The 25,856-nt window shown below is 36.9% G+C and overlaps 1 protein-coding gene and 2 long non-coding RNA genes across 4 annotated transcripts; 1 reads left to right on the forward strand and 2 right to left on the reverse strand.

Annotated features, from left to right (window-relative positions):
- Positions 1 to 6,067: 6,067 nt before the first annotated feature.
- On the reverse strand, positions 6,068 to 7,812 carry LOC112186434. The gene is made up of 5 exons (XR_002930789.2): positions 7,549 to 7,812; positions 7,308 to 7,418; positions 6,439 to 6,486; positions 6,300 to 6,364; positions 6,068 to 6,145 (listed from the first exon to the last, which is right to left on the reverse strand). It is a non-coding gene; the product is annotated as an uncharacterized LOC112186434 (long non-coding RNA).
- Positions 7,813 to 16,436: 8,624 nt separating this feature from the next.
- On the reverse strand, positions 16,437 to 25,615 carry LOC112187919 (shikimate O-hydroxycinnamoyltransferase). Of its 2 annotated transcripts, XM_024326886.2 has the most exons (3): positions 24,995 to 25,615; positions 16,669 to 17,562; positions 16,437 to 16,638 (listed from the first exon to the last, which is right to left on the reverse strand). In XM_024326886.2, the coding sequence occupies exons 1-2, from the start codon at positions 25,421 to 25,423 to the stop codon at positions 16,681 to 16,683; spliced, it is 1,311 nt and encodes a 436-aa protein (XP_024182654.1). In that variant the 5' UTR covers positions 25,424 to 25,615; the 3' UTR covers positions 16,437 to 16,638; positions 16,669 to 16,680. The 2 variants fall into 2 exon arrangements, with proteins under 2 accessions (XP_024182654.1, XP_024182653.1); XM_024326885.2 differs by having other exon boundaries at positions 16,437 to 17,562.
- On the forward strand, positions 21,920 to 22,945 carry LOC121051972. The gene is made up of 3 exons (XR_005807670.1): positions 21,920 to 21,957; positions 22,066 to 22,117; positions 22,184 to 22,945. It is a non-coding gene; the product is annotated as an uncharacterized LOC121051972 (long non-coding RNA).
- Positions 25,616 to 25,856: the final 241 nt, after the last annotated feature.

The following is a 25,856-nucleotide window of genomic DNA, read 5'->3' on the forward strand; positions in this document are numbered from 1 at the left end:
TAACCCTGTAAAATGTAGTTGTTAGTATAGGATAAGCAGGGATCGTTCAGTCCGTGGATTGTAGGGTACACCTACACAAAAAGGTTAATTAGCAAATAAAAGAATAGAATCTAGCCTCGGTTTTCTCAATCAACAATTATCAGTTATGAAAACACAGGTCTCACGAGGCATCAACTAATGAATAGCCAAAAACGTACTTGCAGGCAACATAATATTATACTAGAGCATTCGACATATATCGAAAAGCCTCTAACAATGAAGGGACAACTCACCCTAGCTGGAAAATGTCGGCGTATTCCACACTCTGATGCTTTCCACTTAAGCTTCCTTAACGATCGTGTTTCCTGAACCATTACTTAGTTTGTAAGTAATTATCCAGGTAAACATCATGATCAACTTTAAGTAATCGCGCACACTAAATCCTTGTTATTTCAATGAGACCATTAATTTTTTCTTTCAACCTTTACCTCCTTTTTACCGAATTTACCTTTACTTTCACCTTCTTCACTTTTTACCACTTTACCAGTAAAAACTCATTTAATCCAACTTTTACTCTTTTTCTTTATTTTGTTTTTTCTTCCAAAAACAAAGCCATTTTTTTTCTTCTTCCTTTTCTTTTTCTTTTGGCCAAAATTACACAACAACAATCACCGAATCTTCAACACCAAAATTCCAACACTTTGAAAATTAGGCTAATAAAATGTAACCATCGAGCTTCCCGCTCACGCCTTCCGGGTAACCATCGAGCTTCCCACTCACGCCTTCCCGACAACCCCCGAGCTTCCCGTTCACGCCTTCCCGGCAACCATTGCGATTCCCTTTCGTGCCTTCCCGGCACCCCCGAGCTCTCACGCTCTTGACTTCCGGCATTCTCAAGCTTTACACTCACATCCCCTCGACATAATACACATTAATGGAACATTGAATTCTTCTACCATTTGTTGTTTGCAACAAATCAAATTCTTTTCGCGTTCCATTAATATGAGCGAAAACCAAACAAACACAAGCGTTTGTGTATTCATCATTCTCGAATTACAAATGCTTGCCTTCATGGCACTCATGCATCTTACACCGAGTGTAACCTAGTCAACTCGACTCGTTCATTTTCTTGCGACCACCACGCGCATCATATGCAATACATGTGATTATTGGTGATATGTTCACACAACCATACGCGTTCTCGAGTTTATACGTCATAGTCGATCGTACTCTGCGCCATTCATATGTATACATCAACATGTATCATGCACCTCATACATTCGTATATGTCAATGCATATCAATGCAACTCACATACGTTACCCAATACAACAAGCATTCTACATATGCGCGCTTTTGTCTTTGTTGTGCAGGTTAACGAGACCCTTCTTGCTTATGGAGTTCGGGGACTTATAGGGGCTAGGAGCCTCTCAGACGTTACTTATGCTTGATGACATCATGTGTATAACTTCCCAACCAAGAAGCTCCTCTACTTCGGGGACTTGTACATACTTCCAATAATATGGAGGATTTTCTACATCACCAAGTATAAGTAACACCCTCTTAGGGGGGCCCACAAGCCATGGTGGGGCCCAACTGAGACATGCATCCCGTAGCCCGATATCCAAGCTACGCCACGGTAGTCATAAGTGGCCAATACCTCTCTGGGAAGACATGCCTCCACAATATGGCTTTCTAGACTAGAATAGTGATTTTTACATCCCACATCTAAGAAAATGTAAAGGAGAGGGGTTCCCTTACCTATAAAAGGGACCCCTCCTCCCACTTAGAAGTCATCCCATTACACACTTTGTAATCCCCTTTTGGGCCGCAAGCCCCAAACACACATAGTATAATATTCAAGTGGATGTAGTCTCCCGCTAAGGTGGGAGACGAACCACTATACTTCTTCTCTCTCTCTCTCTCTCTCTCTCTCTCTCTCTCTCTCTCTCTCTCTCTCTCTCTCTCTCTCTCTCTCTCTCTCTCTCTCTCTCTCTCTCTCATTCTTTACGTTAATTAGAGCCTTCGGTTTCTAACATTAACATGCTCACTCCAAGCTTGGAGTTTGTTGAGATCTCCAAACTTAGAGTTTGAAAAGAATTTATGATCGACCACTTACATCATTGTTTCGATCTAATCTAATACCTCTTGGAATCCAATTTCTTAGGAGCGACTACGCTTAGAAATTCCTAATTTCTTGGAAGCAATTACGCTCGAAAATTCATAATTTCTTAGGAGCGCCTACGCTCAGAAATTTTATATGTTTTCGTGGTATCCTTTTTCTCTCTGAAACTAACTCTTTTTCTTGTTCTCTTTCAGGATGAGTAACCTAAAAAAACTCGCACCCCAAGTGATATTCCAATCACCAACTTTGCTTCAAATAGTGTTTCAGATGCTCAAGCCAACCAAAATTCTCATTGGTTGCTTCTAAGGGAAATTAGGACTGAGACCCTCCTATGCAAAGGATATGAACATACTCATTCTATTCTTACATAGAATCAGTGGGGATTCTGTGGACTGATTCAACCAACTTGCGGACGTTTAAATATTTCATGATATTGGTCGACACACAAACAGACTGGTCACGTGGTATGCCATTTTCCACCTTTAAATGCTGCTTCTACTACACTCCTAGCACATATAATATGATAACGGGCTAACTCCCCAGATCATCTTATTCAATCAATTGGACTTGACAATGCTAGAGAGTTTACATCAAAGACTTTCAATGATTAATGCAATGGGACTGATGTTGGACATCATATTCCCATTTACACACCCAAATGGTCTCGTGGAAACGACTACGATGGTAGTCCGGACATTGATAATGCGCACCAATCTCCTTATATCCGCTTGGGGTGATGCAATATCGCATGCAACTATGCTAATTCGTCTACGACCTACCACCACTGAATCTACTTCTGCGTTACAGCTAGCGAATGGGTACCAGTATCTTGTACTTACGCATATTTGAGTGTGTCATTTATGTACCAATTGTGCTGCCACATCTCTCTCTGATGGGTCCTTACAGATGAATGGGCAACTAAGTTGGATTTGAGATTCCAATAATCGTCCGCCACTTAATGCCCTTGCTAGGCGATCTCTTTACCGTATGTCTTGCATATTGTCACTTTAATGAGATAGTCTTCCCGTCATTAAGGGAAGATAAGAACACGAATGTTCAGCAGGAATGACAGGAATTGTCGTCGTCTGTCCTCACTATGTCTCATCTTGATCCCTATTAAAGTGACGAGATCACACATATTCGCTGCAAACATGCCTGCAAGGATGGACATCCCTACGAGAGGACATAACGCCACCCTACACGGAGGTTGGCATGTCGTCAACACAATAGAGAGTGACACTCTGGCATTATAGGACATGCCCCCCAGCTAGGATGCGTGGGACGCCTGTGGATTCAAATGATACTTTAGCACAACCCAATCCTTGGATCATCGACACTCAAAATCCGACTCATGAGAATCTTTCGGATTATGGTTATCGTTGGGGCATACCTCAACGTCAGAACCTATTCCTAAGAATATAGAGCTCTATGAAAATTACACTAGTGTACATGAGACGTGGGATAGAAACTCCTTCATAATTGATGATGTAATTGTGCATTTCGCTGCACACAAGTTTGTTAAGTCTGATGATATCGAACCATGCTCCGTTGATGAATGAATGCCAACGTAGAGAGATTTGGCCTAAATGGAAAGATGCGATCCAGGTTAAGTTAGATTCTACAACGAAGATGAAGGTTTTTGAGCCAGTGATGCCAACACCTCCTGACATAAAACATGTTGACTAATAGATCTTCGTTAGAAAGCGTGATGAGAAAAAGGTATAGTAATCTCATCTTATGGCGTAAGGCTTCTCACAAAACGCCCTTGAATCGACTACGATCAGACATATTCTCTCATAATGGATGTCATTGCACTCCACTGCCCTGTCAGTTTGGTAATTTCTGAATAACTGAACATGCAGTTTATGATTGTGGTCACTACATATCTTTATGGGGATTTAGATACTGAATATACATGAAGGTTCATGGTGAACTTCATTTACCCAAGCCAAGTGGCTCTAGACCACGAAGCGTGTTTCACAAAGAGGTTGAAACGCTCACTAAAGTGACTACTTGATTGGGAAGGGATATGCCCATGTGTTTCCATAACAAGTTTTGGATTCTATCGCGGTTTATGTTGGACATGATCTTCATTGGAAGCCTTTAAAGAGTTAAGGGAAACCGCTGAACACTTGAAATCCAATTTTGAGATGAAGGATTTTGGGATAAGACGATTATGTCTAAGTTTGGAACTTGAGCATCGTGTTGATAAATGCTTAGGCATTTTGACAAGATCAAACCTTCAAGCAGCCCCATGATCGTCCGTAGTCTTGATCCTAAAAATGATCCTCTTCGTCCAAACGATGATGACAAAGATGTGCTAGAAGCAGAAGTGCCTTACTTAAGTACAATATGCTCATTATTGTACTTAGCTTAATGCACAAGACCGAACATCTCATTTACCGTGAACTTGTTAGCTAGATATATCTTGCACCAACGCGACACCATTGGATTATTGTAAAATATATCTTTCGGTACTTGAGATGTATGATCGATATGAGCTTGTTCTATCCCTATAGAGAGAAGATGGATTCAAACCCATCACACACCAGGAACGTCGCCAACACGGGCCTGCGTCCTCTATCCTCATCCCAAAATGACATGTGTTTTGGAAGGTTTTGCTGATGTTGGGTATCTCTCTGACTCACACAAAGGTCATTCCCAAAAAGGTTAAGTGTTCATCATGGGTAAGACCGGGATATCTTGGAGGTCTACAAAACAGACCCTAGTCACTATATATTTGAACAATGCAGAGATTATTGCTCTTCACAAAGTGGTTCCTGAATGTATAAAGATTGGATCCATAATTACGCATCACTACTAGAAATTTCTCCATTCCACACTGATTTGAATTAGTCTCTTTTGTCCCAATACACACTAATAATAGTGGCTATTGCCATCAGCCACTATGCAGCCACTATTGAGGAATCAGTCCCCTCTATTGCAAGTGCTATTGGGACAATACACACTAATAAAACAACAGTGACATACCAATACCCAATGCAGCACATTACTTTTTCCTTCCCACTGTTATTGAATTGGTGTGTTTTCTAATGCCACCAACATCAGTGGCAGACTTGGGAGGATATATAAAAAAAAAATTAACGATTTGGCCCACCTATATGTACTGTATAATTCTAAAATATATTAATTATAATATTGTACAATTCATATACAACTTCAAATGAAATACAACGTAAAAAAAAAAACATAAATCTCTTTATCTTCCTCCCCATAGCTGCATCTGATACCTCCACCTCCAGCAACTTTTATATGCTTTCTGTCAAACAAATTAAAAACTCAATAAAAACTTGCAACATACACAAGAATGAAACTGAGATAAAGAGCAACCAAAATAGAAAATTTATTCAATTCAATCAGTATCCAAAATTTAACATCTTAACAACACATTACAAAAATTGTAAAAGAATGAAAATAATGAGTTTTTGTACATGAGGATCATAAAACACCAAGCTGATAGCAAAACAAGATACTCAGAATGATATACCTGCAGCCCCAAACCAACAACCAACAACTTTAATAGCCACTTTCAAGCAACAGTCTAAATCACTATCCCAACACATACATACTTATATGCAGAAGTTAGTACCTTTAAGAAAACAAAGGTACTGCCACAAATACGAATGCCCAGGATATCAAATTGTATATACACAATTACCAAATAAGCATGAATAATCAATTCACCAAACCCACAAAAAGCTCACCTCATTTGTCTGTCTTGGATGTCCAATCAGCATTTCCTGATCTCCTGCAATTGACATAGCATATAGGAAGTTTAAGTAGCCTACAAGCAAATGCTAACTATTGAAGAATGTACCATCAAATATATATTGCTAGCAACTAAATATGCAATTGACCTAAAAAAAACTAAAAAATCGGACTCCGTTGTTCAAGTACCTCAACAAGGAGGATCAGCCAGCTTGTTATGCTATAGAGATCATCTAGTGGTGAGTGAGTACCTAATAAAATAACTAAAGTGAAAGTTGTAGAGAAGATGATGTTGAAAGCTGAGTGGTGGTACCTGGAGAGAAAAACAACACTAGTTAGATCTACAACATCAAGGTTAAGAAAGCTTGGCAGCATAGATATTAGCCATATGGTCATCAACTACAAAGCGGAAACTGAGATACAAAAGTTCAATTTTAATCGATCATTGAGTTTAATTCCAAAATTACCTCCATAGCTGGCCTATGAACTTTGCATTGTACACCAATCCCACATTCCTGAGTTAGACAAGAACCTGCAATTGGAAGGCCAATAATCATATGCACTTGGAATAAGATTCATAAAACTAATGCAGAAGAGAGTGCTTACTTCAAATTCTATGTATCCAAACAGTTGGGACAGAGAGTACAATCTCACCTGCAATGTGCAAATAAATAACATGAGTCCATTTTTGTTACACAAACAAATATATAACATGGAGGAAATTAAGAATATCTACAAAAGATGAAGAGTATCGCCATTTTTAGCCAAAGAGCTTCCTTTAAGCACATTGGTATATGAAAACAGAATAAAAAGACTAGAATAAATATACAAACAGATACAAAAAGGACATAAGCTAAAGTAACAGATTTCCAACAATTAAATGAATGCAATTTATGAGTATTCAGATGTCGTTGATTGGCCAATGAAAAAGGTGTTTTGCTATTGTGTTAGTGGGCATACATACTACCACAAACAAACTCTCAGTACCTTTCTGAAAACAATCAAACAAAGTGCTAAATTCATCCACATGCCATTCTATGTGACTGTGTTAAGTGATCGGCCATCCGCCAGGTTGAAAAGAAATAAGAACATTTCATGTATTAGAAAGAAAGAGAAAAGATACAAGCTATACCTTTTCATCCATGTGTATCAACAACTTTTTTCCTAAATAAATTATAGTGACAGATTTGAATAATCAATCAAAAGAGAAGCAGGGATGTTACTAGTAGAAGAAAAAAAATGCTGAAAGCAAGCAATGAATCCATAATTCACTGCTTCGTAACCAAAACAACAATCATCTAAGTAAGAGTCTTCTAAAACAAGTACAACAAATAACTTCAGCATTCAACTAAAATTGAAACATTGTAGATACAGACAAATTACATCAAGAAGGCTAACCCACTTTTGAGATAAATTAAAATAAGCGTACAAATTACAAAAGTATCACCATGATAAGGAGATTGAAAAAGAATTACCAGTTCCATGGAGACCATAGGTGGAAGTAGATGAAAGTGGCCCAACATGGTAACAATGCTTCCTTATGTTGTTAATCACATTCTTTCTGATTTCAATTTTCAGTTCCCAATCTGCCACCCAAAAGTAAAGAATTTCCTTAGATATTAATGAATAGAGAGATAACTCAAATAGCCATCTCCAAGAACGAAAATAAAACAACAATTTGGCGAGCGACATACCCATTTTTGGAGAGCAACTTACCCTGATTTACCTCCTTCTGCTTTGAAATGAAATCTCAATTTGCCAGAGTGAATACAGGGAGTTTTTGGGATTAGGGTTTCTGGGCATATGTTGAGGAGAAATCGGAGAGGCCTAAACGAGAAGATAGACCAAAGACGGAAAAGAAAAAAGAAAAAAAAACAATAGAGAGGAATCGAATTAAAATGACCGGAGAACAAACTAGATCTTGTTCAGATCTCAACTCTGAAGGAGAGGGAGACAAAGACTGAGAAGAGGAGAGAAACAAAGTAGATCTGGGTTTGATTTATGTCTCAACTCTCGAGTCTCAACTTTTTTTTTTGGATAATGATCTCAAGTCTCAACTCTCAACAAGACTAGAGAGAGATTCAACAGAAGATGCCCATCCATCTATTGTCGTTCGATCAACTACTCACTAATCTGATGGCTGTAAAAAATCATCAAAGCTGATAAAAGCATATGTGTCAGCTCCATGTTTGCAGGTTTCACACCAATATAGTGGGGTTGGGTTATAAAATAATCACAAATATAAGCATTTCATCACTTAGCCACTGTTGTACAGTGTGAAGAAAATTTATCCCACCGATAATTTACAACAGTAGCTTACTATTACCATTTCCCACCTATCATTTTTAGTGGCTACTAGTTAGTCCCTATTGGGGAAAATTCTAGTAGTGCATGTTCGAACAATTGTGGTTTAAAGTTTACCACAGATGAGCCTACGAGCATTTAGGATAATGTTGCTTGTTTTGAATGAATGAAGCAAGGCTATATCAAAAGCGACAACACCAAGCATAATCAGCAACAACAAACTCTCCTCAAGATCAAAGTGAATAAGGTACGATATGAGGACAGTGTGGCAGACTTGCTTACTCAGTCAGTGCATAAATTTCACTTTCGAGAAACATGTTGGTAGCATTGTTTGCCGAAGTTATCTGAACTCCCATGACCGTAGTCATCAGGAGGAGATGCATACATCAGGGGGAGATGTCTACATGTATGGTCTCGAAACGTAAATGGTGTGTTGTGCTCTTTTTCCCCTTCGACTGAGTTTATTTTTGTCCCACAGGGTTTTTGTTACACGGCAAGGTTTTTAATAAGGCAACGAGATGAGTACCACATTTGGGCAACACAAGGGGGAGTGTTCAAATAAATCCAGGATATGTGTCTGGCCCAAACTCTAGGTTATTTGACCTAGTTGTAATAGGGTTTTGAATTAGAGATATTCATAGATATCCGATTAATTGTATGATTATTTTTCCTTGTACAACTCTAATTCTATGTCTTGTAATCCTCTTTATAAAGATGCTCCTATTATCAATGAAAGTACGACTCAATTCTCTCCCAATTTCAGTTTTCCTTAAACACGTTATCAGCATGACACCCTAACCCTAAAACCTAATAGCCAAAACGCTAAATCCGAATACAAAACCTTGAAACCCTTTAGGACCCCGCTGTAGACCCTGAAACCCTCGACACAACGATTCCAGGATCGGCGGTAGAACAACCAGAACCAGCCGAAAACCTACCGAACCGGCCACCGGAAGCTCCAAACCACCCGTAGCAAATATTCCACCGGTTCACCACCTTCCAGAACTCCAATTGCTACCAAATTTTTCCAGCAGTAGCGTCTTGATCCCAGGATACTGGAACCAAAACCAGAACCTCCGGAACCGGCCATAAATTGACCAGACCGGCCTCTAAAACTGCTGCACGTCTTGAATCGGCATATCCCATTCCCAAAAAGAAAAGAAAAAAGTACGACTCAATTTTCTCCAAATTCCAGATTTCCTTAAACAAGAATTTAATTATGCATTTCAAGGTCTTCAAAATATCAAAACCGGTTCTTGTCTAAGCCTCCTCTCCGCTTACAATAAAATCCTCATAATTCATGGCACGACGATCTGTTATATCATGTGAATCAGCTCGACAAGATAATTGTAAGTATAAATGTAAAATCCACTACAGCTTCACAATTCCATCTAGTATCTCCAAATAAAAAAGAAAATGAAAACGAAAATACATAAACAAACAAAGGAGTTCGAAAGGATAGATCCCCATCTCCCATCTCCTCACCAACCTAGAATTCAGAAACTCCATATCAATCAAAGAAAATTTGTAAGCCATCTACTCAAAGGAGATGAAATGAGATGGAAAACTAACAAAATTCTTTGGCAAAGTAAATTAAGCTTTGGTAAAACTAAATTACCAAAACTGTATTGCTTAGGCTCAAATGTTTTTCCCAAACAAAACGTAAAATTACAACACTGCCTTTGAGAACAATTAATCACTATCTTCTTCCCATATCCAAATTACTAACAAACAAGAGCAGATGAAACCGAAAATTAAAATACCCAGAATACCTCAAAATGATTCAAGGCTGAATAAGGGAGATAACAATAACAAAGTAGTGAGTGAGAATTCATCAAGCAATGGAGTGCTCTTTCTCTTTCCCCTCTAGGCGTTTCTGGGTCTCTCTTTTTAGTTGGGAAAGAGGTGGTTTGCTAATGGGGGAGAAGACAAATGGGCAAAGTGTATGTGTTTCTGAGAGAGACAAAAAAATAAAGTAGAGAATGACCTTCTACTTTGCAGTTTATTCCGTTAACCCAACGGTTGGTTTTCGTTTGACTTTGATTTTGAAATGCACACCGTTGGATGATTCTATAGTACAGATCATATATGTCATGTCAGTATTTTTAGAGCTGACATCACTATTTTTATGGCTGGAACCCCATGAATTAACCAGGTGCCTTGCAGAATTTTCCCTTCCTATGGATCTTGTTATAAAGTAGAAAGAATATGGAGAGAGAATAGTAGGGAGGAAGTAGAAGTGTTCTCATTCAGTCTCATTAGCCTCCTTTATATAGAGGTAGGGTTTATATCAAAGTACATAAGTAATGAGTATTTACATCGACATCCACATAGATAATAATATTTACAACACTCCCCCTTGGATGTCCACCAATGAATGATGGTATTGGACGCGCTTATTGTTGCCTCGTTAAAAACCTTGCCAGGTAACAAAAACCCAGTGGGACAAAAAATAACCCTGGTCGAAGGACAAAAAGAGCACAACGCGCATATGTCCTAGGTAGCATACTTCCGAATGCTCCCCCTGATGAGAATCTCCCCCTGATTGTTGCAAGCCTCAATTATGTATGCGATAACCTACATATATAGTAGTTTGATGTGTTTATCACTGAAGTGAGACCATGTGTACTTTGCATATAGGGGCTCATCACAAATTTTCATACCTGCAATGTTTAAGCAATACCAACAAAACCAAACGATTTTCAATAAGCCTTACCTCATATGATAAGGTTAGAAAACAATCTCATATGCTTAAAATCATACACAAAGTAATAGCTAAACAATATAAAGAAATTGACACATTTAATTTTGTATAGATTAAAACATTGAAAAATCATCATGGCATACCTAGCCATATACACATCAATATCTTTGTGTATTGATATGTCTCATATAAGCTTCTTCAAGAGCTCTAAATAATTCATAACTTTGTGAAAGTTAGAATATGTTGCAACATTATAATCATAATTCAAATTCGATAGTAGTCACGTCATAGTACTCATTAAGGCAATTTAGATCTTGTTGACTAGAACGAAATGAGTACATATGAGCTAGCTTTAGACTCTTTGATTCTATGAGTGAGCTTCAGGCTCTTTCAACCTTTCATGAACTTCAATCATTGATGTATTTGAATCCCTTGAGGATTTGATAAGCAGTACGCTTATTATGACCCTTTGCTTTTGAGATTTTGCTTTAAGCAATGTGTCTTTAAGATCTTCATAATATACGATGATAACGTGCCATAAATCTCTCGTCAATATAATAGCTATATGTAACACTGTACTTATAGAAAATTGTCATTCGTATAAGGGAAGATATTCTTAATCTCATGTCTCGTTAAATAGACATTGTGTCATAGTGATTTATCTTCACTTTTGATAAATACCCTTTTGTAACTTGTAGGGTTAGAGGTACAAGTATTTCATCACGTTTCAAATATTAAATTTCATTGGAATTGCCTCTTTCCAATTTGGCCAATAATATACTTTGTCGATATTCATGGTGAAACGTGGTATAGCGTCCATACAGCCCTTAAAGATTTTCGATAGCTACCAAATGTAAATTATCATCGATGATCAACAATCATAGATCTCACGCATTCTTATATGCATGCATTAGCTATAATAAGCTTATTAATATTGGGTACCCATGCCACTTCTAGGACAATCATCTCTCATAGATGAATTACGTAGCGAATGTGGATCTTTTTACTTATAATCTCATATAGAGCATTATAGGGCTTCTATAATCTTCCCTGTTTTGGGAGTTTAAAACTTTAGACTTGGTGGATACAATCCACACAAATTCACACCGTTATTCAAATGACAGTAGTATTTCCTCCCCCTAACGGCGGGAAGATTGTCTTATTATGACCATGCTCAAAAGATGCATTCAAAAATCTATCACTTTCTTTGGAGTGAAGATGTTCATTGGTTGGTGGCGAACCCAAACCAAGATTTAGGTCAAAACATGCTTTGTTCATTAGCATCAACCATATTAATTTATTATTGTATTACCAAAACATCATTTCCTAATGGAGTTCTTACACCCTTTGTATGTGTAGCCATATAATGAACTTTGATATTGTTTAATGACATTCTCTTCCGGAGAACCATGTCACTTGGATATACATGCATCCCACAAATCAAATGGGATCTAGATTGTTTGTGCTAATATGGTTGGTTTTAGGGACTTTAACCCAAGCATGCATATGCCTTTGCATTAAGCATATAATTGTCACTTTGTTTTATCAATTCACTAACTTAGGTATTTCTCAAAATCAAAATGAGATGGTGGATAAATATCTCACACAAATTCATATTGTTCTTCAGGAACAATATTTCTCCCCCTCATTGCAAGAGGATTGTCTCATTAAAGTGACAACTCGCAAATATGCAGTAAAGAAACAATTTGCTTGTGAGTAAGGTTAGCAGTCATCAAAACTTGTAAGTGATTCCATGCGACATGGTCAACAAAGATGACGTAACCGGTCAAACCAAAATAGTGTATTTGGTTCAATGAACTTCTGGTTCATGACATTATATGCCTAAATTTACTGTATAAATTTGACATAGTCTATATCATATAGCGGAAAAAAAATCTTCTCCAACCATATTTAAGGTACTTTGTACATCAATATTTCAAATTTGGTAACATGATAGTAGCTTATTTGGAGTCATAGATCAAGATCTACAACTCTTGATATGAGTGTTACCTTAGCTTCAGTAAATATTAATTGTGGAATACTGATAATTGGAATGGACCAACTTCATTTTGAACTGCTGGCCAAAATGATATATTCCGAATTTCAAGTTGAAGACTATAATCTATAATAATACAGTAACTTCATCATGTGGAGAAACTCAAGTTCTGTGTCACATATAAATGACGTAGTCATAAAGAGGAGAGACTTCAGGCCCTCATATAATTAGAGATCTAAGAAACTTGAGGTTTCAATTTTTTTTTCATTTTATAACAACCTCTTAAGGAACATCAAGTTCCTAGATAATCGGATTAAGAAACATTTAGTTTCAATGGGAAATCAAGAGGTTACAATAAATCAGTGGAGTAACACAATAGTGCTTTCAACTTTGCTTATTGTAAGCAAAAGACATCAGAGATGTGTGATGATCTCAATGTTCTTATTAGTCAATGCAATTTAATTTGACTAGTGCCATTTTGAAAATGGCTTGATAAACATCCACCAAATAGTGTACCATAGGCGACACACGCCCAATTTTTAATTTCCTCACATGCGTGGATGTTAGGATAGTATTTACCTTGACTCCTGATTTCTTTTGCCATGATCCACTTCTGGTGGCATTTCATGGTGTAGCCATGTCAATCGGCTTTCTTGCTATACAATGAGATCCATGAGACGGAGAGATTATACATCTCTGGTAACATTGGACGTACAAAATGCAAAGAGACAATAATGTGTGCTCTTACATCAATCAGATATGTAAGATCTGAGATGATTGTTATAGTAGCCTCATAAGCATAAGTCTTAATAATATTTTCTGGACACCATGGATAAAATTGCATTGCCTGAAAGTCACTCAAAACATAAGTTTGAAGATAACACAAAACAAATTTGTAAGAATTGAACGGTGGATCTCATAGGATATACACAAAGCTTCTGGTCCGTGTTATATAGGTAAAACATGACATTCAATTATTGTATTGTTGTTTGATGTAGATTAATAACATCAAATGCATTTTGAATTTCTGGCCAAAATGATATATATGAAATGTCGAGTTTAAACTTCATGACCATAACTTATGAGTGAAGGACTTTAGATGGTCATCTAGTTAGTTTGATCATTGAGGAACTTCAAGTCCTCATGTAATTAAGGATCAAGGAACTACAGATTCTGATCTCTTTTAATTTCAAAATCCATGATCACAAATTTGGGGTATACTCATACTCATTCTTCATAAACCAACGGTTAAATATGTGCTTAATTTTAAATTGGTGTCAAAATAATCCCCTCAAAGCTTCAGGTTTAAGGTTGACCCAGATTAAAACTTTATGACAAATTGTATATATATTCACTTGAGAATTATGGCTCGAGTCTACACAATTAGAACTCCAGGTTCTAAGGTGGAATGCTTTAAGCAAGCATAAAGAAGAATGTATCAATCGACATATGAAAATTTACTCGAAACCTCTAGTTCAAGTTGACATAAAGTCAAATAAACTATGAATGAATTATATGTGTAATCGAAACTTCAGGTTCGAATTTATTTCTATGAACTGCAAGTTCTAAGATTTTGTAATTTGAACTTCAGGGTCAAATAAATTTGGCGCTCGAAACTTCAGGCTCGAGGTGACTATAGTGAAGCTTCAAGTTCACTTTTAACTAATTTATATTTTATACTCAAAGCTTCAGGTTTGAGTTTTACTGTTAGAACTTCAGGTTCTACTATGAAATTTTGAACTTCTGGTTCAAAAATATTACATTCGAAATTCATATGTTCGAGGTATAGGACTGCTGGTCCATATGAGTAACAAAAAAAAAATTTAAAAGAGAAGTACTATAATGAAAGTACATAATAAAATAGAAAAATTGCAAGGAGGAAAAATAAATAGATAAACTATGCAATAAAATTAACTGTAGAAACTTCTGGTTCCATTAATGAAGAAATTACACAAAACTTCTGGTCTGCTTAACTTCTCAAAATTATAATCTTTTTTCTCTCTCCTCTAATCACACAAGAACATAATTTTATCTTGTGGAGAACGTAGCTACTAGCTTTAGCAAGTGTTCAAAATTGAACTTCAAATTCATATTGTCTTGCAGAGGAGGAAACCCCAATACCCAAATATTTTAAGGAACTTCCGGCCCTCTTATAATTATTGGGGATAAAAAATATGTGAGTTCATATACTCGATTATATAACTCTGAGGATCTTCTGGGCCTCGTAATTGTATAAATTTGAGAGACTTCATGTTGCAATCTCTGAGAAACATCGATCAAGTCGTCTTGTAATCAGATCAAGAGACTTTAGGTCTCGATCAATATTGATTACAAAATAAGGTGGTCAGATCAAACAATAAACCAAAAAAAATAGAGGCCAAAATAAACATTTACCTTGTTTGATCAGTGAAGCTCACCTATACGGCTTGTAGACCAAAGGAAATCAATTGTTTTGCATGATATAGACCAAGAAGATTTTTTTTTCTCACTGCAAGTCTTGCAAATGTGAACGGTGGTCTAGCAGTAACAAAGCATATATCTATGATAGAGAAAAAAAAAACAATTCTGTTTTGAATAGTTATTGAGATATATTGTCTATAATCATGACAAGACTTATGGAAACTGTATCATACTCAAATACAAAAACTAAAAAGATGAAACGTCATGGTGCTGGAAGTAAGTAAGCATTTATTTACATAATTGTAATTATACTATATAAGGAACAATTGTATTTATATAAAACAAAAGATGGCAACCCTGTATGATTATATAACCATATGCCATCCAATGTTTATGGACGCATGGATGATCATTATATCAGTGCAAGCTTAAGTGAACCACATGTATAATTATGAAGCTTTGATGGGAAAAAAATGGATGCAAGCTGTCATGAAAAAACAAAATATATAGCGAACCCAATACACTATAGCTAATAAAATAAGAAGAAGATGGATCCTGACAAAATTGAAAGGTGCGCACCGCTATGAAAACAGATTCAATATATTAGGAACCGATGCAAGCTTAAGTGGAATGTGTAATGGAAATTGTGCCATCATGCATGTCAAGAACAAGATTGGGAGATCGATTTCCACATCGCACAATGAATGAAGATATTAAACTCATAGATCAAAGTTAAGGTCAAAAGCAACAAGGCTGCACCAAAAACTTTAAATCATCATGGAGTCTAAAAAAATAGAGCAAGCATGCTGATAACGTGTTATAAAGTAGAGAGAATATGGAGAGAGAATAGTAGGGAGGAAGTAGAAGTGTTCTCATTCAGTCTCATTAGCTTCCTTTATATAGAGGTAGAGTTTACATCAAAGTACATAAGTAATGAGTATTTACATCGACACCCACATAGATAATAATATTTACAACAGATCTATCTTTGTTAAATATTTAACGCGAATATATAGGTCTTTTTTTGTAAGAACATTTATACAATAGATCTTCACAACTGAAATCATATATGAACTTAAAAAATACAAAAATTGATAATAAACTTTATAGATTTCACAAAAAACCTTTTAATTAATCATCCAAATTAGTGCAACATTGATAAATTCATAATATCAAATAGAACTAAAATTATAAAAATCGTAATCAAATAGCTAAATATTTTTTTTATTTGGCCATCAAAAATCATCTTGCAATAGAAACCTTTGATTTGTAACTGTGTTTTAGTGCTTCGAACATGTTGGGAATATGATGTTACTCTAGAGAGCCACCTTAATGTGTACAGCATTATTTTATCACTTCAGGTTGAATATATAAAGGTGTCATCGGAAGAAGTGTGATTCAACCGGACATAATTTCTCGATCAGTCATTCTTCTTCGTTCCTGCTTATATGTCATATAACAACTTCGAGAACAATTCCATGTGTTCAAGTTGCAGACAAATGGCTACTGACAAGCTCCCGTCATCACTTGTACTTGGTAATATGTAACACAACCCTTCATATGCAATTCCACCAGGCCCCATGAAATCGGGTCGACCCCACCCGAAATCAGCATCATGAATCGGCAGCCTAACCCAACTAGTTATCCCAAGTTTTGGGCTCCTAAAACTATGAGCTCCACGAGCAAGGGCTGAAAGATTAGGCTGAAGTTCAAGATAGTCTAGGGCTGATCTAAGATATTCATCGTCCATGCGAGCTAAAGTATTATGAATACAGCTTGCAGCGTACCATATCGGTTTGGATTGGAGATCCCCTGCAGCAGCAATTGGCGTAGCTGCGAAAATCACATTGCCAAAATATCCAGGAGGGAGAGAGGGTTTCAGTCTGGACCTTCCGTCTGTGGCAACATATAGCCTGGTCTCTTGATCATTGGCAAGTTTCCGTGCCTTGGTTGCACATTTCCAGATATGACCAGCCAACATCTCATATGAGCTGTACTTGATTGGGTTGCCATCCTCCTTAGACTTGGCTTTCAAGTTGTTGAGGTGGTCTGAGGTCAGTTTTAAAATGGAGACTCTTGTACTCTCAGCATCAGCACCAGGGTTTGCGCTTTGAGGACTTCGCTGGTATTCAATGTGGTGGAATGCAGGCTGAGGTGGATCTCGTGCACGAAGTAATTTCCGGTCAATAAATGGTGGAATCGTAATGTCAAGGCCACGAGCCATATCGGACCATGTATTTACAAATTGCAGACCAGAAATACCGTCTGCAACGCGATGTTCCATGCCAACACCAAGTGCCACTCCACCACAGTTGAAGTACGTAACCTGCAAAGATGAAATCCAGAACCGTACTTTGTAAGCTTCACTAATTATACATCTTATACTCCAAAAGATGTTCATCGACCTTATTCCATAAAATGGAATAATTAAAACAGTTCAAATACAAGTTCTTAATTTGATAGTGGTGGAATGCAATATTGAGTCATCAAAGCGCCATCTTCTCATTAGGAAAAAAAAAACAACTGATTATTCCTAGATATATTGATAATAAAATCTGTTGTCCTGCATTTATGTGCTTCGTTTCTTGCTCATTTATATAGTACATTATCGTTTGCAGCTATCACTCAAAAGTATTTTGTACTGGGAATAAGCCGGTTTTGGAAAACCGTGTTCTTTCCGAAGCATAAGGCAATCCATGAGGATTAGATCGGACCCTATTTAGTCGTTCACATACACTGCATCAAGTATTAAAGAGTGCCAGACACCTAGATTCATTACGTAGTAGAAAGTTCCCCGATGGCCACTAGAAGACCTAGCTAGTATCACATTGTTGTATAATGTTGGTGGCTAACACTGTTCTATTGGTAGTATTGAGAATAGTATTTGGCATTTACGTCTTTTAATAATATTACAAAAACAGCTATTGGTGGCATATTTTGCAAGACACCAAAATAAAAAGTATAAGAACAGGAGCTCGAGGGCAAGACTATATTCTGTTAACATTTTTCGTCAATGTCCATTTTGTTGAGGATCAATGATAGTTCCTACATTAGAAAAATGACAAAACATAATATAACTTATAAGTGGGTGGATTACACCCGATTGTACTGAGGTCTTTTGTGATTAAAACTCAACACGGTGGCTAAATTATGATAGTATCAGTACAATGGTGAGTCATTGGCCACACTTGTCGCTGTTTAATATGGTATCAAAGCAGGTCGTCCTTCTCCAATCATATCTTCAATTATCATGGACTCGATTTGGGTTCATTAAATTGGTCGTTGGAAATATTCCGATTGGAAATATTCCGTAGGCCCTAGATTGTTATGTGGTTGACCAAGTCTCCAATGTGGGATTCATGCCCCAATTTTCGATGTCGGAATTAAATTTGTTAATTGATTTCATGTGCAGACCTAGAGTTAAATTGCACATGAGGGGGAGTGTCTGAGAGGGATGATCTCATATTACAAAAGTAAGAAAAGATAATATAATTTATAAGTGAGTGGCTCACACCCAATAATTGTACCAAAGTCTTTAATTTGTGATTAAAAATCAACACCTAACAGAGAGTTAAGTTGGAATAGTATCGGTACAATGGTGGCTACGGGCCACGCTTGTCACTGTTTAACACATTTTCCTGTAATGTTTACAATTTTGAGAACTCATGTTACCACTTCGAACGACTCATGTGATAACTAAGAAAATGTCCCCGTTAAGGTGAATAAGGGCCTCATTAAAGTAAAAACTAAATTCCCATTTGAGTAATTAAGTCTTAAAAGTGGTAGTTGTATGTATTGTAGTATATATGTTAACATATTATATAATTACCCTAAACTTTTTATTTTCTCTTTTCTTTAATTCACACTACTACAAAAAGTGCATCACACCTATCAGACAAGAGATTAAAAACTGACCGTTGTCTGATAACGTGAACTCCATTCTACAACGCTATTAATGAAGTTCTGTTGTGGGAATGCTACTAAATTAAGAACTTTTTCTTCAGAGTTCTATCGCACAACACAATTATGCATGTTCCGTTATCTAAATGACACAAAATTTAGTGGCATATATCCCGCCATCACTGAACTCAAAATTCTCTCCCAAGACAAGTTCATCAATTATATCACACAACACAATTATGCGTGTTCTGTTGTGTGAATATTGCAAGCTACAACAGTATAGTTATATATGTTGTATGATTAGAGCCGGCGCCAAATTTTGCTCCAAATTTCGACTAGGCGTCAATGCTGTAAAAATTTGACACATTCTACTAGGTATACCTAGTGAATGATATAAAAAAATGGTACAACAGATTGTAGACATTCTGTTGTCTGAAGGCTCAAATCTATTTGAACTGCTCCCTCCAAACCTAGCTAGGCAGCCAAATTTCCCTCCCTGCTTTGACATTATATACTCTTCTACGACAGTTGTTTAATTATCTGTTGTGTGACAAACTTAACTCTTCTATGACAAATTTATTGAAGTATTCAAGTCTTACCAAACCAAGACAAATATTCTCACCAACCCAACCTGCTAGCAGTCTGTCGAGAGAAAGAATTTAAACCTAGAAACTTTCTTTCCCTCTCAGATCACTATCAGAACTCTTCATCACTATCAAAACTTTCTAGCCCGAGTCAAAACACTCTCAATCTATCTCAAAACCTAGATATTGGGTTTCTAGCCCGAGTCATAACACTCTCAATCGCTCTCCAAACTTAGATATCGGGTTTCTAGCCCGACGTCTGTTACCAAATTGTGGTCGAAGATCTCAAGAAAACAATCTAGACCCTCGCCGCCGACATCCTCCCGGTCCTCCTCAACCGCCTCTACGATGCCTTCGCCGACCCCAAACCCGCAGTCAAGAAAGAGTCTTTGAGTCCACTCCGATTTCATATCCACCCATCTCACCAAAGGCTCAAGGACGCCGACTCTGGCATGGGGCAGGGTGTTGCGACACCATTGGGTTAGTTTACTGTGTTTATTGAATTCGATCCCTCTATTAATTCTTTAATCTGAATTTTTGTTTACTGGGTTTGTTGATTATAGGGAAATCTCAAAGCTTTACATATAGAAGAGAGATTGGATTATAGAAGCTGACGATTGACAGGTCTAGGCGACTCAATTTCTGTTTGTTTGAGAGTTTGATTTGTGGTATGCTTTCTTTTCATCCCATTCTTTTCTTTTTGAGTGTTTGATTAAGTGTCTCTGCGAGTTTTGTCAATCTGGGCGATTTTTTGTTGGGATTTTTTGCTAGAACCCTAAAAGATTGACAAAAAGATGGTGAATTGCTTATGTGGTTGAATGTCAAGTCTGGGCACTTTGATATATTTTTCTAGTTGTTTTTACACTTGTGTCAGATTACTACTGAGAATGTTTGGCTAAGATAATTGCTATTGATTTGGAATTGCTATTGTTTGTATATACATCTTAGTGGTGACGACTGAATGTGTGAACTTGAGAAAATGAGAGAGGGTTGGTTATGATTTAGAAATTGCATCCAAGAGCCTCACCGGTGAAGACTGAATGTGTTTATTTTGATTGAAATTTGAACTTTAATAGTATGAATGAGATCATTGGTTTACTTTGCAGCGAAAGGGTGGGCAAAATTCGAGAGAGAAACCAAAGACGGAGTGCTAGTGGAAGCGGTGGGCAAACTTAAGCATTAGTTCTACCCATTCAGTTCTGGAAGGTAAATCCAGTTCTAGTAGAAGGTCAAAAGGGAATTTGGAAGCGTAAATCTTATATTGTTTACTAGGTGCAGATTTTGATCTTTACTTGTTTGGTTTGATAACAAATGTTCTAGGGTGAAGAAAAAGTGTGGGGTTCAGGCCATCTGATAATGATTAATTGCACATATGTAGGAAATTTCATTATTCAACTACCATGACAAAAGATGGACCGAACAAATTTAATGCATTTACTAAAGTTTGAAAAAGTTTTTTTATATGTTCCCTTTATTGAATTTCAGATTATATTGCATTACATGTTTCCAGTTACTAATGCTTGGTACTTGCATGATTTGTATGATTTGTACCAGAGTCTTTGAATCTTATTCTCTTTTCATATTTGATGTTAAGTTTTTGTCAAAGTTCTTTGTATTAGATTTTGACACTACAAACTACTATAGTTAAATGATCCTTGGGTCACTCACAATCAAACGGTTTTTAGCTTAACCTTTTTCCTTCTTGCTACTCCTTTTCTCATTGGCATTGTTGTATGTGATTCAGATTAGGTTATGTTTGTTTTGGTTAGTTGGATCAAGGTTTTAGAATTAGAGGCCAAAAATATTTCTCTTCCATTCTTGTTAGTTGGTTAATGGTTCTTTGAGTTCAAGCGGAGTAATCATTCTAAAGAAGTGCTAACTTAATGAACATTTTTATTGGTGCTGCATAATTGACAGGAAGCCATATCATCTTCTATGCATGTAAGATTGCCTCTCTCTCTCTCTCTCTCTCTCTCTCTCTCTGTGCACGTGTGAGTGTGAGTGTGCAAATTGTTATTAACCAAGTCTGGACAATTTGTTTTCGTTATTGTGGACTATAAACTTTGCAAATGGAATTTCTTAACAGCAGCATGATGCTGCCTTTATATATTTGTATTCTTCATTGTAGAGCCTTTTCCTTTACATAAGAAGTTAGTATGTAAAATACTTTTGTAGACCTGATTGTTGCGAGGATTAAGGGAATGATTCTGATATCACTCCTTTAAATGCCAATTCAGGTGAAGATAGGATAGTACTGCTCGTTACTTGAATGGAGTACTAATCTTTTCATTAATTTATGTCTTATTCTTTTATATGCTAATTATTAAAATTGGATTTCGTTGTAGATATGAGGCCTTTGCCTAAATTGGATGTAGACACCATAGAAATCTTCAAGGGGTAAGCAAACTGTGAATTGATTTTGTTCAAATATACCTCTCAGTCTTATTTGATATTATTGTCCAGTCTGCAGGCTCATATCTGAAATTGAAAGTATCTTCTCAGAGAAAGCACATAAACTCCACTAAAGGGTATGTTCTCTCCTTACTTTTGTTATACTTACTAATTATTATCTCTGTGTTTGCTATGTGAAGAGCGGAAGGGAGAAGATGGTGAGTATTTAAAATACTTAGCATATACAATCATCAGTCTGACTTATCTATGTTTGTCTCCTTACAGTAACGGAGATGGGCTTCAAAGTTCAAATACAAATGGAGATATGGAGATATCTTAAAAGGATCTCACAGACATTTAGCTGTAAGACCTCTTCATTTATACTTGCTGCTTATGTTTGAAAATGCTTGATATTTTATTTGGGTCTGGGCATTGTGTAAATGACTTTAATTGCAGTTAAACACTCATATTGGATAAAGAAGGTGGGTCTGGAGAACCTATTAAAGAAATTCTTAGATGCTTTTTAAGTTTCAAGTAGATACAAGTACTTTTTATTTGTTCTTCTTGCCTGAACGGAAAGCATTCCGTATCTCTATGTTTTTTTTTTTTTTTGCTTGGTCTGAGCTTCTTTGAATCGAAATGGTAATGACCCATAGTAGCTTGCTGTGATAGTACTTTTTCTTGTTGATGTTTTGCTATCTGTGTTGATTGTGATGGTGCTTTTGTACACTCAGATGTTGCACCAGGAGTTTCTGATTTCAGTTTCGTGCATGGAAATTTATAATGAAGAACTAATGACCTTCTGGCTGTAGAGAACAAGAAATTGCATATTCATGAGTGTTTGGAGGTAGGTTGCTGACCACCGTTTGGAGTTTAAATTTAAGTAGCTTCTTTAAATGAATTGAAATCACATTATCGTCTTGTTTAGTGTGAAATATTTTTTGCTGGCCTCAAAGAGGAAATTGTCAGTAATGCAGAATAGATTTTGAAGCACTTTTTCTTTGTATTTTCTGTTACCTGAGTATTTGTGCTTATATGTATTTGTTCTTTTTATTCAAGCCCCATGTATTTATTGTATGTAGAATTGACAATTATGATATGATTTCTATTCTAACCTGCGTTATGTTTCAGATGGATTTGGGGACAAGGGTAAGCCTGTATCAGAATGTTGTTGAAGTATATGAAAAAGAAGTTGGAACTATTTTCCAATTAAGCTGTTGGATGCTCCACCCGCCACACTAGCTAGGTGCTGTTGCCTTAACACTACACTATGTAAATATGTTCCATCCTCCACACTAGGTGCTGTTGAAAAAGAAGTTGTTCTACTTGTCAGGACAAGGAACTTGCTTTGAAGACTGAGAGTGTTTCTGAGAAACAGCATTTTACCGCGAAATGGCTTCAACTGCTGAGACTGGATGGGATTTCAGTACAAGCTGGATGAGGTAGATTTTTGAAACAGGGAGAAGTAATTGATTTAGCATTTATACTCCTGCATTAACATTTTATTGAAAAAGCACAATAGAGTATGTTTTGAGTTTTTCTTGCATGTCACTACACATAAGATTATGAGAAGTAAAGGAGGCAGGTCATTTAATTGAAGAACTTGCTCTTGTTTCCGTGCAGGAGCCGTATTTTTGGAACAAATATATATTGTATCTGCTTTTGCTGGTTTTCATTGTTAGTTAGAATGCAGCAGCCATCAAGCTGCTCTCTTCTTTTTTTGTTTCATTGTATAGATACTTGAATGTATGGATGATTGACAAATGCTAGCTCTTTTGGTACATTAGATGCTTGAATTAGAGTGCTTCATTACATAATATATATTGAGCAGTATATTTGTGCAAATATTTCAGGTAAAAAATCAATAATAAACAAACAATAGTGAATTTTATTACGTTAATCACATAATAAATCACTTATAATCACACAACGGTCCCTATAAAATTTTGTTGTCTCATTAGTACTCACACAACAGAATAAATAGGTATCAGTTGCCCAATGCTAAATCACACAACGATCCCTATAAAATTTTGTTGTCTCATTAGTACTCACACAACAGGTTCCATATTTTTCTGTTGTATGATAAGTTAACCAACAACAGTATATTATTACTTCCGTTGTCTGAGTGTCATTTTTCTGTTGTGTGAGAAGTTAACCAACAACGGTCCCTACTTACTTCTGTTGTCTGACCACATCGACACAACAATTGAATGCGCCGCATCCAATTTCTGGCATTGGCATGAGTAGAATTGGTGGAACGGTTTTAAGCAGTGCGTTGTGTCTATGATATTCACACAACGGTGTTTAACCGTTGTGTGAGTGTGCTCATCACACAACAGATTTTCACCGTTGTGTGATGCAGTTTTTGTAGTAGTGTGATCAGTGAATTAAACAATGTAGTACTAACTGGTGCATTTAATTAGTTAAGAGAACCATTGTTATTTATTGTATGAGTTTCTTTATGATACCTACAACAATATTGGTAGAGTAGTATGAGACTCCTCTATTTGTATATTGAGCTAGCCTATATGTAGATCGAATATCTACATCTATCAAATTAAATCTACATAGTCCATTGATATACCGTAGAACTTATTTTATTATATTTCGTAAACATAATGTTCGTTAGAATTAATTTTTACTTAATATCTTGTTCTTTATTAATTTTTTGATTGAATGCTAATTTTTTTTTTTTGGGCAAATTGAATATGCTAATTCAATTAACAGAGATCGGTATATATGAGACTAGCTAGCAATTAGTATGAATGACCTAACAAGAGGTCCGTCTACCTATATTATACTACCTTGGATTTAGGTTTAATAATTCTTACGTGATCAAGTGGTGACAGTGACACTGCCACATGCATTTTGCCTTAAACATACCTGTAAGACCAAAAGGGGATAAGATGATATCCCAGCGGAGTAATCAACGGCAGGGATGAGCCGCCGGAACTCTAGAGTGGGAGCAAAGTCGCCAAAGTCATCCACCACAGAGCTGGTCTCCGCTACAACAAAGAGCACCCCCTCCCCATTGCAATCGATTTCGACACGGCTGCGGCCTTCGTGGATGTTCATCTTAAGCCGGCCTGCCATGGGGTAGAAAGACACGAGTGCCTTGCTGAGGGCTTCCTTGAGCACTTCTGGGTCGAAGAAGTTACTCGGCGTGCCGGCTTTCCTCCTGTAGAAGTAAACACTGCCCATGTGAGTGTTGAGCACAACGGCGTCCAGGTTGGAAATCCAAAGCGCACGCCTAGGCGTCTCCTCCGATGGCTTCACAAACGTCGATTCCCGCACGCTCAGGTTGATCGCCATCGTTTGCCGGCACTGGTGACGACTTAGGTTGATGGTTGCTTTGATTTTAGAAGTAATGAGTGGGTGAGGCAAGTAAGTAAGTCGATGCTTGCGTACACGTATAGTCACCCATCTATACAGCTATTTGCCTCGAGAAACCAGAGGGAATCCAGACCCACATACTGATTGTTGGAGGGGGCGGTTTGGACAAGAACGTACCTACGTACGTATGATGTTGGTTGATCGTATTCATTGTTATTGGAGGCATTCGCAGATGGTTCGCATGTACGTGACCATTTTGCTCATTATCACAATTATTGAAATTGTTTTGTGGTGATTATTAACCAGATATCAACATCGGTTGAATTCCACATATGTACGACCTCTCTTGGTTCCTATATGGATCGATCTTTCTCAACTCGCGGTTACGCGAATATATAGGTCTTTTTTCTCA

Source organism: Rosa chinensis, chromosome 2 (genome assembly GCF_002994745.2).
Source record: "Rosa chinensis cultivar Old Blush chromosome 2, RchiOBHm-V2, whole genome shotgun sequence".
NCBI lineage: Eukaryota > Viridiplantae > Streptophyta > Magnoliopsida > Rosales > Rosaceae > Rosa > Rosa chinensis.